Source organism: Hirundo rustica, chromosome 3 (assembly GCF_015227805.2).
Source record: "Hirundo rustica isolate bHirRus1 chromosome 3, bHirRus1.pri.v3, whole genome shotgun sequence".
Lineage (NCBI taxonomy): Eukaryota > Metazoa > Chordata > Aves > Passeriformes > Hirundinidae > Hirundo > Hirundo rustica.
Genome location: NC_053452.1, coordinates 17,235,501 through 17,252,828, shown reverse-complemented (window position 1 = coordinate 17,252,828; position 17,328 = coordinate 17,235,501). Strand labels below are relative to the sequence as shown.

Here is a 17,328-nt window from a genome sequence, read left to right as displayed (position 1 = left end):
CTTAATGACTCGGCTCATCCCCCTTTGCTCGCTGGGGAGTCAAACACCTTGGTGGGCAATAGAATGTTTGGTGAGGCATCTAATGGGCTGACTTTTGATCCAGTCCCCACAACAGGCTAGCAGGATCCACAGAGCCCTTATGAGCTTTAGCATCCTGGCATGGAGCAGAGCATCAGCTCTTTCCTCCGGGATCACACAGCTGTCTTCCCATTAATTTCAGGCTCAGCTTCTGGACAGTGCTTTCCCCTGTAGCAGCTATGCACTGTAGCCCAGCCACCCTGCTTCTGGCAACTCAGACTTCAAAGCCCTCAGAAATGATGGAAGGAAACAAAAATACCCATTCCTTTATGCTGTTGGTTTTCTGGGATGACTACTAGCAAGTCAGACACACACAAAAGCATGGGCAAGTTCAAAGCCTTGCCATGAAGTTTAATCTTTCCTGCTTGTGGAAAGTTTTGGGTTTACTCAGGTGAGGGGCACAAACTGGGAAACTTGGGAGATATCTTCTCCCTACCTCCCCTGGGAAATGGAGGTAGGGAGAAAAAGCCGGGATGGATGTAGAGAGGAAGGGAGAAGGCTCTATGCTGCTTCTTCCTTATTCAATGAGCAATCACTGCTGCTGGTGGCCATACGTCTTAGGCCTGCTCCCATGCCGTGGGTAAATCTCTTGCTGCAAATCCCCAAAGTCCTGGGATGGGTGGGGATGGCTGTAGGAAAGCATCTCTCAAGGAATTTGCCTGCTGAGGTTGCTTTCTCCCACATCAGCAGTGCTATGGGAGCATGATCTGCCCACCAGCATGGAGCAGTGACGTTGCATTGCATCTTTTCCTGACAAGGAAACTTTTTAGAGGGGTTTGATCACTGTGAAGCCATTTCAGAAAACTGACAGCATTTGCTAATGCTGAGCTCACACAACCGTGCAAGTCATGAGTCACATTGTGAGCTAGTCTCATTTTTGTGCAGCATGTCAGATCAGAGGGGGAGAAGGAATGCTGGGGCCTGTTCAGGGAAGGACTGCTGTATTATTTTTCTTACCAGGACTTTTTTTTTCTTCCTTTTATCTCTTCGTTTTCTTACGTGTGTGATGACTTGCCTATTTCAGGCTGATTGCTCTTTCAAAACGGAGCTTTACCTTGATGGAGGGTGCCCAGGGTTATCCCTGGGGGATACTGAGGCTGTTCTTTCCTGGGCACTCAGATATCCCAAGCCAATAGCAGACACAGCTGGGAGAATGGTTCACATTTCTGTGTGCAGAGCCAAGCTCTGAAGTGCTTCCCCCTTCACTGCCCAAGCAAGACACTCAAGGAAAATTCTCCCCGAATCAAAAATGTCAGCCAGGCCTATGGGATTTTGCTGACAGAGATTAAGCTCTCTTTCTATATCTTCTTCACCAGAGCAAAGAAAAGCAGCCCAGGCTGACCTGTATTAGACCTGAATGGAAGCACAAAAGGCTCAGAGTGTACAATGCTCCCAGACCCACTGCTGAGCTGAAGTACGAACATGACCCTGTTCCATTCTGCTTGGAGACCTGTGTGTCTCTGCCCTGCTGTGCCCCAGGAAACTGCATGATTTCACTGCCAAGTTCAGAGCTCTTTCTAAAAGGTGTCAGTAGCATTAGAGAAACCCAAATGAAAACTCAGAGAGCACCCACACCCAAGTCCCCATCCCTAGGAATATCTGAGCAGATTAAAGAAAATATAACTGAGTATCTCTTCTAGTTCTGTTGGTGGCAGGCAGCAAAATATCAGGGCTCAAGAAAAGCATTTTTCAGATGTGGAAAAGGTAGGAAAGGTCTTCAAGGGGCAGGAACACACTGCTGGCAAAGGCTTGGTACTCAACACTGTCCTTTGTGTTTTCTTTTCTCCAGGAACTTCAGAGAAATCCTTATTTGGTCATGGATGGCGTTAGCAGATTTGATATCATGCAAGGAGAAATAGGTAAGGTGATACTCTTGATTTGGAAGAGATCTGCACAAAGCAATAACCTGTGATTGCTTTGGCACGTTCCGAGTGCTTGGTGGGAAGATGTGGACCATGGTAGCTGCAGTAAACAATCAGGGCAGCTCAATCTAGACTGGCACAAGTCCACACACAACTTACTGCAGATATTTAACACGATTCCCAAATGCAGCAGCTCAAATCTTTGTTACTTTTGTTTGGCATTTGCCTTCTGCCTGTGTAAGGCCAAGCTTTGAAATGGAGGTCCAGCAGAGATGAGGCAGATGCTTCAAGAAGAAGGGCCAAACACAGTTAAGTGTAAGTGGGTAAGTAGGCACAGCTCCAACAGGTGTAGGACTGAATTTTCTTTCCATGCTAATGTCTTCATTTGACTGTCAGTGTTTTCTTTCCTGTGGATATTTCTGTTCAACTCCTCCAATACTTACCCAGTGTCAGAGTATGTATCCGCACCCTGTGTCAGTTCCATCTTGTACTCCTTGACCATGTTTGTCTTTGGGAACAGCTCTGTTCCCACGTAGAAAGAACTGCCTTTCCATTTCCCACTCCTCTGAGAGGTTTGAAGGTTTCCTAAAGAGTATTCTGGACTGCAAGTCTCAACATGACTGCAAAAGATAGGGGCGGCCTGAAAGTAGAAAAGGGTGGCTGGGTGACAGCAGGGCTCCCTGTGGATATTGCTGGTGAATCCTGGGCAGTGCTTCAGCATTTTGGAGGGGGAAAAGGAGACAGAAGAAAGGTGGTTGCTTTTAGCAAAGTGGTTCTTAGATGTTGCAGCCCATTCTCTTTCTAAAGAGTCAGCTGTGATCCAGAACAGCAAGTAACTGACTGAATGCACTGGATTCTTCTCTCTCCTGAGGTGACTGCTGGATGCTGGCTGCCCTGGGCTCCCTGACACTGAGAAAACAATTTTTGGAAAATGTTTTACCAAAGGACCAAGGATTCCAGGACGATTATGCTGGGATTTTTCATTTTCGGGTATGTATTCCCTGTGGTCTTGGTACCTCTTGAGCTTGGCTGGTTGGATTGCAAAGGGGTCCAAACTTCAGCCCCACATCTCAACATCCTTGAATGCTTTGGTTCTTCAATGCTGCCTCCCAGCTTGGAACTTTGCAGAAAATCCTGAATTTTTTAATGGTTCCTTGTGCTCCAGGTGGTGCAATCGCACTTCAGGGAATTTGATGCCCTTTTCTGAAAGCTATGACTGCAAAGGCAGCGGTACCAGCTGTTCAGATAGATTTGTGTACAAAGGTGTTTTAGATGGCATTCCGGTGGCTGCTTTGATTTGGGCAGTCTGTTATGGCTGTCATCTCACCTGCACTATCTATTTGGGCTCATTTTCTGTTTCCCCACTTCACCTTGCTCCTTTATCTCGTTGAAATGGCTGGAAATTACAAATCCTTGGAGACAGATCAGAGGAACAGGCTTTTGATATTTTGAAAAGAGATTTGTTTCAGAGAGAGGAACAAGGCGTTTTAGTAAATCTCACTTTCTACCAACTCCTAAAATTGTCTGAATCTCCCAGGAGGGTGACTTGGATAGCAACTGGCAGGCTCTACTTGCTCGTATCCGAGTCAAACAAATATCTGGTGGGATTAGAAGAGCTTGCAGCACCATTAAACTCCAGAAGCTAAACTGGATGTAGAGAAAATCAGGATAAACTCAGCCATTCCTCATCCCCCTTATTTCACAAATCTCTTTTGTTTTATGCAGTTCAGCACCAAAGAGCTCTGGCAACAAGACTTCTTTGACCTCCTTGGCTCTTGTGGAGCAGTACCAGGAGGATTATCTTGTGGACAGTCTAAATTTTGCTCTGTTCCTTTGCTCCCTAGAATACCAGAGGTTTCTATCTTGGCCCATTTCCAGCATACACTGCCACAGTGTATGAGATAAACCAGCTGAAGGGACACCAGTCTGCTCAAAACACATTAAAAGAATGCAAGCTAGATTGTCTTTCATGGGAGCTTTGAAAAGATTAGTTAGGCGCAATCCTTAAATCTTAAGCGGTATAAATACCTTACAGTATTTGAAAATGTTTTCCCTGTCATCTCATCTGCAAATCAATGCAACTGTTTCTGGCTTTCCTTTAGCAATAAACCCCTGAGAAAGCTCCTCTGAATGGAAATGCTTCTCTGCAATGCCTTTCAATTATTCCATCAAAGATATTTTACTGCCATCCACAGGCTAGGCCACCAGTCCTCAGTTCAGTGAGGAATCACAAACAAGGCATATCATACGCTAATATAGAAATTTTAACTTATAACATTTTTTCCCACCGTTTTGTAGCTGGAGCATGTTGCCTCTCAGGAATACAAGGGGCTGCTCCGGTGTTCCTGTACAGCACGAGCTGTTCAGCTGCAAGAGTCAAGGGTGTTAAGCACTTCATCAGCTGTAGTTAAGATAGGCAATGTTTTTATCTAGGGAATAATTACAGTGCTGTTATTTCCCCAGGGATTAAGTTAGTCCCATGTTTGTATAGGAATCCCTTTCACTGCAACAGAAACTGGTGCCTTTGAGGCAGAGTGTGTCACTCCTTGTGACAGTGAGGAGCAGTACCTCAACTCAGGAAAAAAAACAGAGGTATTCTCCAGGGGGCTATTGCACAGTGCATCAGCTCACATCTGGAGGGATCTGCCCTGGGTGTTAATGTCCCTGCTCTCAGGAAGAAACGGACTGAATCTTTAAAGACCATGAATGGTCAAGACCTCAGTCTCAGGAAAAATCCTAAAAGTGCTTTTTAACACCATACAAAAGGTTGGTGTTAATTGATAAATGATAGACATGTACTTTTTCACCTTACTCAATTCCAGAACCGGATTTTTCTAAGATTCCTGCAGGGGAAGGAAAAAAGGAGGTAAAACAGCATTCTCCCTTTGACCATCAGGATCCTAGATGTGTTGTTGTCATCTTGGGACTGTCCATTTCTTTTTCCTCCTCTTAAACCCAGGAAAATAAAGTCCTGATTTAAAAGGCTTATCATAAATATGGAAGCGAAGAACTTCCCCCTTTGCATCCTGTCTAAATAGCAGCTCTTGGTTTTATTTACTACCACATTCACAGCTGCAGTACTTAAATCCCATAAAGGGATATAAAGAAATTTCATGAAGCCAGACCCAAGCCAAAAAGTGACCCTCTCTAAAAGCAGGAGAATGGCTTCTCCTGTTCCACTCTTGTACTTCCAGAGCTGGCTAAAATAATCTGTGACAGTCAGGACAAAGCAGCTGTCTTTATCCAGCTGAAGAAAAACACAGTGCTGCATTCAGATGGCCTCCAAGCTTGAGCTCCCTACCAAACATGGCCAAGGAACTTAACTTTTGGAAAAACACTCAGTGGGTTTGGACTGCAGTAATCCCCACAGCGAGTTCTGTATGCTCTTCTCATTTACCTGTTGTGTTTGCACATGAAGCACCATGGGGAGGTGTGGTTGGATGTCACACCTTTTCTCCATGCAGACCTGTTCCTAGGCGTTGGCTGGTGACAGAAAGGCTCCTTAGATGACTGAAAGGACAGCTCCTTTTGGACAGTCCTTTTGCCTGTCTCTCCTTCCGGCAGAGGACAGCCAGTGGAAGGTTTTTCCTCAAGCCCCCTCGGGCCAAAATCAAGCAGAAGCCTTAGATCTCTCCTGGACCTCAAGTTAGAGGTTCCAACCCTGCCACCTCCTGCCACCACTAAAGTAGGAAGGGAGAGGCCTGGGTGAGGCAGAATGTGAGCAGGATCAGACCTGCCTTCAGCTGAGCAGTCTGCAAGCTGCTTTGCTGCTGGGCAGATCTGGTCTTGTGTTTTCCTAGCAGAACAGCTCATTTTGGAGTTTTTCATTGACTGAAGCTGTTGAAATAAAATCATGCTAGACTAAATCTATTGCTGGCACGCTTCCACTAGAGTCCTTAGCATTACTGCAAATAAGAGCTTGGCCTCTTATGATTTCGAATCATGCTAAGCTACATTAATCTGCTAATGACTCTGGAAATGGCTCCTTTAGTTCATCCCTGCAGATCTCTATTCCTGTCTTTTCCCTTGAAAAGTTTCATCGGTTGGATCAGCTGGAGAAACACCTGCTCTGTCCACATGCTGGAGAGACTGCCTGTGTCCTTCTCATCCATCAAGGAGATGGATAACACCTCAAAACAGTCTTTAGTCACTACACTGTCTCCATCCATGACAGCGTGTCAGAATCTTAATTGAAACAAAGAGGAAAGAAAATTTAGAGGCTGGATCCTGACAGAGGCTCTCTGGCCAAGAGCTGTGCAGGAAAATCCAAGTGTGGCTGAGGAGTGAGGCTCATGGAATCTGCCTGTGTTATTATTCTCTATCTTCTTGAAATCCTTCCACCGCCCAAGAATATTGGCATGTTCCCTGTGTTGAACCTGTCCTCTCACTGATTGCAGGGCTAGCTATACCCCTCAAGGACCTCCCCTGCCACTGGGAAACCCAGCCAATTGGTAGCTTGTTTAACCATGGGGACCACTAGCCTGAGGCACTTCAGGAGAGAACTTGTTCATGCCCATGCTTTAGATTAATTCCTGTGCTAGTTCAGGAGGCTTTTTCTTGGCATGGACATTAGTGCTTAAAAAGAGGCTCATTATTTTATTTTCCCTCTCTCTTTTTAAAATACATATTTTATTCTATTTATTTCCAGTTCTGGCAATATGGAGAATGGGTGGATGTAGTGATAGATGACCGGCTGCCGTTCCTAAATGGAAGATACCTGTCTGTACACCCTCGAACTTCAAACGAATTCTGGCCATCCTTGCTGGAAAAAGCATATGCCAAGTAAATATACCTGGTCTGTTCTTCCACCCAGCGTTGAATGCTTTCTGTGGGTGCTTTCACGCTCTGCTTTGTGCAAGCACACAGGAGGGAGCTCAGGCTGACAGCTGCCTACGTGGTCCTGTGCTTATGCAAGGCACCGTGGCTGCAGCAAACATAGGGCCAGCATAAACTGCAGATGTTGGCCTTGGGTTAGACCTAGCTCTACCCAGCCCTAAAGTTAGCCAGCCCTAAATGTACCCAGTTCAGCTCTGGGATGTCAATGCCTGAGAAGCAAAATGAGTGGAGCAATTGTTGGTGACACAAAAGGGCCTGGAATGTCCTCCTGATTTCAGGCAAACTTCCTTGTCTCTGTTTATCTTTCCATGTTGTCCTCTGTTTAAAACTGCAGCGTCTACGCACAGATCACCTGTGTTTACAGCCACTAATCAGAGATCATGTGGGTATTTGGAGCAGGCAGTGAGAGGAAGCACGACTGAAGAACATACCCAGGCACAACACACGTGCTCCTAGGACTCTCTGCTCAGCTCTCACCTCACAGAGAGCTCTGACTCTTAGCTGAGTTCCCCAGAGTATGCAGGGTAAATTATGCCTAATAAAGAGAGAACAATTTTTAAAAATCCTCTGGAGAGGGAAGGGATCAGATTGTGGTCCCTTAGCATTTGCCCATATTCCATTATGAAAAATGCTGAAGAAAACGTCCTGTGTTAGGAGTGGGATGAAGGGCTGGAACTTGGTACCTGAAGCTGGTGTAACATTTGCAAGGCAATGAAGAGGAGATGAAGAAAAGAGATAATAATTTTGGCAGATTTGGTCAGGAATAAGCAAATGTTAAAGCAACATGAGAGCGATTCAGGAAGAGGTTGCATTTTGCCCTGAGATATCTCAGAAAAGTTGACTCAGGATTCAGTATCAATTTGCTGCATAAGATTTTAATTACAATGCATACCAAACCTCTATTAAATTAAAGTTGCAAGCAATGCTGTTTATGAGATTCCCATTTGAGAAGTTATTCCCCGGTGCCCAAGACAAATTCTTTTCATCAGTGTAGGACAAGGACAACTCTTCAAAATACAATTAGCTGCAGACTTCATTTGATTACATTCATTAAATACAGTGTGTATGGTGAGGTTTAACAGCATGCTCTACCTGCTCTAAGTACGGCATGTTCCAGCTTATTTGCTGTCTCAATAAAAACCACACGATAAAAACAACAAGGACTGTGTTGGCAATATTAAATTATTATCCTATTATTGCTCTCTAGCAGAGTGAACTGGGAACAGTGCTGAGAACACATTTCTGCCTTGCCCTGGAAGCGTGGGCAAATACTTTTACCTCCCTTTTCCTCATTTGCAAAAGGAACACTGGCCATTTTTGTGAAGAGTCCTGTATAAGTACGATGTAGAAACTAACAGTTCAGCTCCATTCGACCTGAAACATCCATTTGAACTAGTCACCCTTGGCTGCCTTCCTGTTCAGAAAAAAGAACTGGATGCTTCAAGATGAGATGCGGCTCATCTCCCTAAGATGCCTGTGTTGGCATGAGATGCCCTTATTATTTTCCGCTGTCTGTAAATGGCTCTGGACAGCTGCCTCAGATGGGGATGAATACATAGAAAAAGCTCCCCCTTTGTCTCGTTCCTTCCACAAGACCTGTGTTGTGCCTGGCCAAGTATTTCGGTCACGTTTCCTTTCATTACCTGGCCACGATGTCTGCACACCCCGGGCTCCCCTGTGCTCACCACCTCAATGCACACGTTCATTTTTAAAGCAAGCACTGTGCATTGTTTATGAAAACACAGTGTAAGGACTAATTAACTTCTCTCTCTTTCTTTTTTCTTTTTTTTTTTTTCCTTTTTTTAAAAATATATTTTAAATTTTTTCATAGGCTGCGGGGCTCCTACCAGAACTTGAATGGAGGCTACCTTTCAGATGCTTTAGTAGACTTCACAGGTGGAGTCCAGGTGCAGTTTCCATTGAAGGACCCACCTCCTGATCTGGAGGAGATCCTGAAAGCAGCTGACAAATCTCGGTGCCTTATGGGGTGCAGCACCTCAGTCCAGGTGAGTCACAGGGCTCCTCATGTGTCCCTTTTGGTTTACCGTGTTTGCACAAAGGTTGCTCACTGGAGGGAAGAGGAAATCCATAACCACTCGGTAAAATAGTTACAGTTTATGGATGCCCTAAGGGATCTGGGCAGCAGAAAGTAGATAAGATTATTTGGTAAGGACTGTAAAGGCATGTGGGCAGATGTAGATGGATTGGTCTGTCAGAGAGGGGGCTGCAGCTAATTCCACTGCAATAGAGTGGTGTCCTCTTGCAGGAGGCCTGATTTCAGCCTCATAACTTTGTAATCAATTCTGGCAAGGCCAAACACACCTCTCTTCTGTAAGAGGTTGCAATTACCTCATTGCGGCTCGCAGGCTCACTGGTATTAATGCTGGGAAGTTGCAAAAGGCTTTGTGATACTCAGCAAGTAGCTTTGTTAAAATGTCTCCAAGGCTTCCCTTGCAGCATGTGACTGCAAGGTGTGTGACACTGCTCCTGTGGTGCCTGCTTCCTCAGGACAGGAAGCTTGGCTGCTGCAGACAAGTCAAGGAGTATTCCCTCAGCTGAGGTGGCTGACCTGGCTGTGAGTGGCAGGGAAATTCTGCAGTCCCCCAGTCTGGCTGCAGGTCACCCAATCCAGGTCATTCTGCAGTTGCAGCAGCTCTGGACCATGGAAGAACTTGCAAAGAAGTTTTTTAGATCTGTAGCTTTGTTAAATTTCCTGGCTTGCTTATGGCTGCAGTGGGAGCAGCAGTCACATTCCTGTGGAGTTTTCTCGGTGTCTGAGATACTGCTGTGGTCAGACCCAAGGTTTTGTTTTAGTGCCGTGGGAAATGACGGTTCTGGGAGCTGGTGGCTGTGTCTTTACAGTGTGGCAGGAGCTAAAAGCTGTGCTTTCTCCCTTCTGCAGTCAAGGAGAAACATAGAGCTGAGGAATGGGATTGTACAGGGTCATGCCTACACCATCACAGGAGCTGTGAAGGTAAGATCAGGGATTTGTTCCTGCCTGGAGAGTCTGTACTGACGATCCACTACAGGGCAGTTGCACTGCTGTTCCAGTCAGAGTGATTTGAATTAGCTTCACGCTTAGAGGGGATTGTTGAAAGCACATAGTTCAAATTCCAAGAGGTGGAAGAACTCTGGCACAACAGAAAGAGGGAGAATATCCAAATCCATATTGTTTTCTAATGGAAAATGCAACTTAAATTTACTTTTGTTTTGGGACGCTCCAGCAACAAATACAACATTTCTGGAGATTTTGGTTCCATGCTGACTCTTAAAAATGCACTTTCGTGTTTCAAATGCAAGTAGAAGTACTGGCTGAAATTGTAGGATTTGTCATATCATGCAAATCTACATTTGTTCAGCTCAATCACAAGCTGCCAAAAAATCACTGCGTGAAAAGTAAATCGCTGGTTCAAGAGCAGCGTTTTTCCATCTTTTAAAGCTGTTATGCTCATGCAGAACTGCTCCTGGCTGAATATTAATATTGATGATCTGAGAACCAATTTATCACATGGATCAAAAGAAATTAAGGATTTTTTACAGCCAGAAGTCAGAACATGGCTTAGCCCAGTAAGCTGTAGTGCACACAGGGAGAGTTAACAGTGAAGAAGGAAACCAAACAATAGCTGCTCTGTCAAGCAAGATAGCTACAAAACATTTGAATCTCGGAACCTAAAACACTTTGGAAAGGGGATGTCACTTTCCCTAAGCTATTTTCTCCCTTATCACTCTCTCTCTGTGGGTTTTCTCTATGAGCTTGGCTTTGGTTCATGTCCCCTCGTGCCATGGCATGCTTGGTGCTATCGTCACAGCCAGTGCACTGCTTCTTGGCCGACTCTAACTTGTAGCCAAGGGGCTACAAAACAGAAACAAGGGGGTTGCCAAGCTCCAGAGAAGGCCCCAGCTGTCTCTTTGCAGGGCAGGGGCAGAAGGGTCCCCAATTCTGTTGGAAGAGAAGCAGGCTATTCCAGCATCCTGCCGTTCCTGGTGTGTGCAGAGAGGAGAAACAGTCTTTGCCCCACTTAAAGAAGTGCCAAGATATCCAAGGCGTTGTCCTGAGGGGAAATGATTAGAGGCTGGGCCTTTGCCTGGGAAGAGACTGCCATGGTTTTGTTTCTAACACCGCCTGTGTTCGTAAGGAGAGCCAGAAAACAAAGGTTTGCTTCCGCTGGTTGGTCCACTTCCACCATTTTGTCTTCAGTGGCAAAAGTTAATTGCTTCTGACTTAAATCAGTAGCAGCAGAAGGAGGAAAGCACCAGAAACCCCAGCTGTTGCCAACCACAGTATTGTAGATACAGACCCACAGATTCTGTTTATCATCAGCTCTCTGTGCTGACTGTTGGCTTTCACTCCAGGCAGTCTGGTGACCTCGTTCCTCAAAGTCTCTGCCTTTGCTGACTCACGGCATCAGATGTGCAGAATTAGGCACTGGAATTTCCCAAGGCTGTTGAATTCATGCAGTGTGACAGGAATGCTGCTGCTTCTCCCTGTGTCAGCTCTTCACTATCCTCAGGAAAGCGAAATGGGTGCAGTTTTCTCTCACACGTCATTCCTTTGCAATGTAGCAGAAGGCACTGATTTTTTGCTGCTGGGAAAATGAGATCAGAAGTTAAATCTGGTCCCTAAGGTGTAGAGGAAGTTCCATTTTATTACCCTTCTCTTCACTGAGTATCACAATTGTGAAAAGCTGTAACTGAGTTTGTTTTTCTTTCCTGTTTACAGATCCCCTACAAGAATGGCTGGAAACATATCATCAGGATCTGGAATCCATGGGGCCATGGGGAGTGGAAGGGGCCCTGGAGTGATGAGTAGGGTCTTAAAGCTTTAATGTCATAGAGAATCAATCTTTTATAAGAACCTCTGCCCCACACCCATTTTAACAAAACAGATATTTCCGAATCAGTTAATTATAAGCATTATTTCCATCTGCATAGTGACTGCTCACAGGAATCCATGCTAGGGAAAACTAATGCAGCCTAGCTAGGCTCAGGTGTCCCTTCTTGTCAGGGTGTATGCATTTTTACCCAGTGCATATTTCTGCATAAGTCATGGATGAAGGAGTCCTTATTTCCTGGAGTTACCTCTGACCACATCCTTAGATGCTGGCTGGCTGCTCCTATTGAATTCTCCTGCAGCAGTCACACATCCACCTTCCTCCCCTTCCTTCTGCTCCCACGAGTCTGACGCTGGGAAGAGGAGGGTTAGACGAGTCCATGGTGCAGGGCAGGGTTGAACACAGAGGGACAGAAATGGTCATTGGTTATTCCAAAGGCAAAGTGCCAGGGAATGTCTTGAACTAATCTTTTGGATCCTTCGTGCAGCTTTGGAGATGCAAGGACCACTTTGCTGCCTGTATGGATAATCTAACATCTCTTTCCTAAAGACTGCAGCAGTGTTTTGCAAATAAATAGATCTTAGTTTTCCTTTCGGAATTGTGTCAGCATTTCCACGATTAGAGAGAAGCTCTGGTGCCACTCTTAGGTTATTTTATAGCATCCCACCACTCCCTGTTGCTAGGACCACACACAAGCACTCTGCTGAGAAAAGCCAGCCTGGAGTGTTGCATCTGGAAGGGTTGGTGGGTTGTGTAAATGTGCCTAAGGCTGGGATAACAGCTCTCTGCTCAGGCAGCATCCTCCCATCCTTTTGGAAGGGTGAACTACAATCCTAAGTGTAATTGAAATGTCAGTAGCACATTCACAGGTAAGCTGCACAGATCAATAAATTATTGATTCACATGCTGTTTATTTATCCTAAAATCTGCAGAAAGTACAGCTATCACTTAATTATAAACATGCTGCTTGAAAACAACACATTTGACTGGGCAATGTTCTCTCCACATGTCAGTGCAATATCAGTGCTTCAGAGGGCCGTGACTTGGTGCCTCACTAGCCTCTCCAGCATGGGAACAGGTGGCCAGGACAGCAGGGAGGATTCCCCAGCCCAGGGTGGGCAGCTCAGGCACAGCAAAGGCACAGAGTTGTATTTGCTGGCCTTGGCTATGAAGGTATCACACACAGTCCCGTTTCCAATGCACAGTTTGTTCACCCCTCCTGATCCCTCATCGCCTGACAGGCTGGTTAGAGGAATAGGCCAAAGATGAAAAATTGTGCCTCACATCTTCTTGGTTTGTTCTTTTTTGCAGCTCTCCTCAATGGATCTATGTTGATCCTGAATACAGAGAAGCCCTCCTCAGAAATAAGGATGATGGAGAATTCTGGTATTTCACTACTGATCCTTTGCCTGCCGGGTTTTCTATTTGCCTTCATTATGAAAAAAGTGATTTTGGCAGTTCTCTGTTCTTGGTGGTGGCTCAAGGCACCCTGTGTTAGCTATGTGCAAACAGCAAATTGGAGATTGTCCTGCCTCTATGGTTTCAGGGGAAACAAGACCTGAAAAAATGGAGTTGGCCAAGATTAAGTGACAGGCTGATGAAAAAAATGAAAAGTGAGAGAAGTAAAAATCCAGCCCTCTGAGACCTGGTCATTTGATCACACTGTCTCTCCTCATGAAGCGTGTAGTTTGAACTTGTAGTTGTTGGAAGAGACCACAGTGGGTCATCTCGTCCAACCTCCTGCTCAGGCAGGGTCATCCCAGAGCACACATGGCACAGGACTGTGATAAGATGATTGTGGAATACTCCAGTGAGGGACAATTCCTCTCTGGGAAATAAGTTCCTGTGTGTGGTCAGGTGCACAGTAAAGAAATTCTTCCTCATCTTCTGGTGGAACTGTATATCAGTTTCCGCCCATTCCCTCTTGTCCTATTGACTGGCATCACCGAGCAGAGCCTGCCCCAATCTCTGACACTCTCCCTTCAGATACTGGCATTGATGAGGTTCCCTCTCAAGGCAGAACAGCCCCAGCTCCCTCAGCCTTTCCTCAGAAGGGAGAAGCTCCAGTCCCCTGATCACCTTCATAGCCCTCTGCTGGACCTGCTCCAGCAGCTCCATGTCTCTCTTGTACTGAGGAGCCCAGAACTGGACACAGCATCCAGATGTGCCTCACCAGGGCTGAGCAGAGGGCCGGGATTCCCCCCCCTTACCTGTTGGCAATTTTCCTCTATCTTAAACTGAATGATGGAATTTTCCTCCTTCTCTGCAGGATGTCTTGTAAGAACTTCCAGGAGCAGTTTTCATGGCTGTACATATGTAACAACACCCCAACATTTCTGGAGTTTGGGGATGAGCACTGCACAGCGTGGTCTCTGAACAGCTACACCAGCTTGTGGAGCCCGGGCCGTCCCACAAGGAGGAGTCGCTATTCCCCGGGTAATGGATGCTCACTGCTGTTACCCTGTTTTTTCTGAGCCTTTTGATTTTCTTAAATGGAGTCAGATCTTTTTAGTTATTGTATGATATTAAGAGCAGTTTTCTACCTTTTCCCACAGATGCAACGTAAACAAATCCTTTGTTTTTCATTCTCTGTCCTTTGTTTGCATATTTCTAACCTGAAAACAATTGTAACTGACAGTTGGTTTAGCCACTTGGCTGAGGGGTGAAAAACCCCAGAAGCCAATCTTCTGCTAGACCCACAAATGTATAAAAAGTAAGAAATAAAACAAAGAGGCTCTCTCTCCGCTGGATTTCAGCTTTTGGGCTGGACGGAGAAACCTCTGCTCTGCAAAACCGCTTGTCTGCGTGTGGCTGCTTTGTGTGTCTCGGTGACACGCTGCAGTCACCTGGTCCCCTCCTCCTCTCCACTGATGCTCACAGTGAAACATTCACTCTGAGCGCGGAATTGCAGAAATATCGATTGCCAGTTGTTAATGCCTGCCTTTTCCCATTACAGCACTTATCGGATAAACAGGCAGAAACAAAGCAACAGCACCGGCTGCTGAGCTAAAACGGGACACTTGTGATTTAGGAACCCTGCACTCTTTAAGTCAAAATGAGCTTGTGTATCCTCTTTGAGCCAGTTGCAGTAGGTGTTACTGGGGGCCTCATCAGAAAGTCTGGTCTGGCAAATACGCGGTTGATTTTACAGAGCAAAAAGTACTCTGAAATTAAATGGATATGGAATGAAAAAAATTGTGCTACAAAGCTCTACTTTTTAAGCTTAAAAGATCTTTGGGCTGATAAGACCAGTGGTTTTGCTGCCTGTGCAAGAACTCTTCTGCTCTTCTGGTATTGTAAGCTCCAATCACAAGTAGTATATTTTTACATTTTTTTTTTTTTACATGTCGCCTTTTTTTTTTTTTTTTTTTTTTTTTTTTTTTTCCCCTTCTTCTTTCCAGCTGCATCAGTGTTTGGACTTTGTGTTTTTAATCTAGGATGGTAGTATCTGATCAATGAAGAGGCTTCTTTTTTTCTCAAATGATGATCCTTGACTTAGCAGCAAGCAAGTTTTGGCTTAGAGATTTCAGGCTCCTGCTCCTAACCTGATCCCCAGGTCTCAAGGTGTGATAACAAAGCAATGCCTGTGCTGCTGCACACCAGTCACTGGGACTGAGCAGGGACATGCAGGGACTGGACTGAGAGTGTGCAGGCAGAACTGTTTTCCTTGGAGATGTGTTTTCCAACAGCCCTCTAGTAAAGTCCCTGTCCAAGTACAGTCATTCTAATTTGCAACTTTCAAGGCCACCCAACACAGGGATCTGGTTTAAATTCTACTCTGCTGTCATCTCAGTCTTTTTTTTCCAGTTTGAGCACTTCATTGCTTTTTTTTTAAAATCAGGAATGCTTCCTGTTAACCAAAGCCTTGGCCAAGAAACAGCTGTTTCCCTCTGGTGCCCGACATTCTGTCTGTCCATCATAAACATTGTCAGGAGGGAAGGAGAGGATAGCTTTGCACCATTTTGTCCTTTTCTATGTGTTTATCATCTCAAAGCCACAGTCCTTTTCAGCTCAGCCTCTGGGTCAGGTGCCTGATTAAGAGCCACTGCTTTCCTGCTGCTGGGAAAGTGTGCCATGTAGGTGAAGCAGATGTAGGGAGGTTGAGAAATCCACATGACTTCCATGGCTTTGCCAGAGATTTCTAAAATGATAAATGTGCAATTAGTTTACCTCCAGATGCCTCAGATTCTAGTGCTAGTGTGGAGACTACAGTTCTCTGTTGTAGTGAAAGGACCTTGGAGCAGTGACTGCCTGTTCCTCTGGGTCCACACAAGCAAGATCTTACACAATAGGCTACTGCTGGAACATCTCTGTGCCTACTGTTAACCTATTAACACTTTCTCAGCAGGTGCAGCTTCAACAAACCCTCAGTATTTTTTCAAAGTGCTAGATCACGACCCAAAAACCTATAATGTAGCAATTTCACTCATGCAGAAGCACACTGAACATGTGCAGGATGAAAAAAACCTGAAGATTGGCTTTTTCATCACCGCGGTAAGCACAATCAGATATCATGTAGGCACTGTTGTTCTCTGTGTGGTTTGTTTTACCTGTGTGTGGGAATGAAAGACTGAACTGCCTTTTGGTCTGTTAAAAAGTCGGTATGTGGTGTGAATTTCTGGGTGCCTATTGTAGAAACTCAGAGTAAAAATAGAGTTAAGCAGGTTTAGTTTCTTTTGTTCGTGTCTTAAGGAACCAGGATGGCACTTTTAGTTCTCTAGCACCCCAAAATAGCCCTGGGAAACTCAGGGAGTCCCTGGCTCAGAAGATGTGCCGGGGCAGTATCCTCTGTACCAGCAGTACTGGTGACATGCCGTGCTGGCGGGGCACAAGGCATGACAGCCAGCACTAGCCACAGCCCTCGAGCAGCACTCCAGGTAGAGAAGGGAAGCAGATGGACTCTCATTCCCCAAAGTGGGCCTGTCTTACTCATCCTCCTGTTTTCTATCTGAAAAGCCACGTAGAAACTTTTACAAAACACATGAGAGCCTTTGCACGAGATCAGTGTAGAGGAATTCCACTCAGCTACTTGGGACCTCCACTAGAATTTCTCTGGGCTTTTTCTTGGTGACTGTCCAGAGAGGTGTCTTTTCATGCTGTTCTCAGAGCATTGCCAGGCTTACTGCAAGCACAGTTGCTAGTGTGGATGGATGCTGACTTTCCCCAAAGTACTTCTGTTGTTGGCTGATGACTGTGGGAGGCTATTGTTCTAAACCCAAAGACTAAAAAGGAAGCAGGGATTGCTCTAACCCTAATTTCTCCTCATTCTCCACATTACTGGAGAGGTTTGCCCTAGTCCCAGGCTTTAAATAATTGATGCCATAAGTTTAACAGCTCCTCAGAAAAGAAGAGCATGGCTTCGTAGCTCATAAAAAAAGTGTGTCTGAGAGATAAAAAATGTCATTAAAAGGGCATCCCTCCAGCAAGTGGAGCTCACTATCCCTGTGGGAGGATATCCTCTGTCCTGTGCAGATATCAAGCCTGCAGGACTCCATTGGACCAGCTGTGCCACTCAGAAAGAGCTGCTGCTCCTGGTAAATGGGGAATTGCTCCTTCCAGCATCCCAAAAAGTCACCGTGAGGTCTCTGTGTGCTCTTGCACGATGTACACCCACCTTGATTAGTTACCCATTTTAACAGAAGTGACCTTCACTGGGAGGTGATGATATAGGTCTTGGTTTTCTCAAAAAAGAGTTATTTAATCAAGAAGACGACTAGGAG

General features: G+C 45.5%; 1 protein-coding gene across 3 annotated transcripts in view; it reads left to right on the top strand.

Annotated features, from left to right (window-relative positions):
- The window catches only part of CAPN13 (calpain 13), a 49,931-nt gene that overhangs the window by 14,544 nt on the left and 18,059 nt on the right, over positions 1-17,328 (top strand). For 2 of the 3 annotated variants that reach the window (XM_040059276.2, XM_040059275.2), the window contains exons 3-11: positions 1,868-1,937; positions 2,812-2,930; positions 6,589-6,722; positions 8,608-8,782; positions 9,679-9,750; positions 11,497-11,582; positions 12,920-12,994; positions 13,878-14,044; positions 15,954-16,102. In XM_040059276.2, the coding sequence (XP_039915210.1) occupies positions 1,868-1,937; positions 2,812-2,930; positions 6,589-6,722; positions 8,608-8,782; positions 9,679-9,750; positions 11,497-11,582; positions 12,920-12,994; positions 13,878-14,044; positions 15,954-16,102 (1,047 nt within the window). The remainder of the gene's footprint in view (positions 1-1,867; positions 1,938-2,811; positions 2,931-6,588; positions 6,723-8,607; positions 8,783-9,678; positions 9,751-11,496; positions 11,583-12,919; positions 12,995-13,877; positions 14,045-15,953; positions 16,103-17,328) is intronic. The other variant, XM_058419885.1, reaches the window with a different exon arrangement.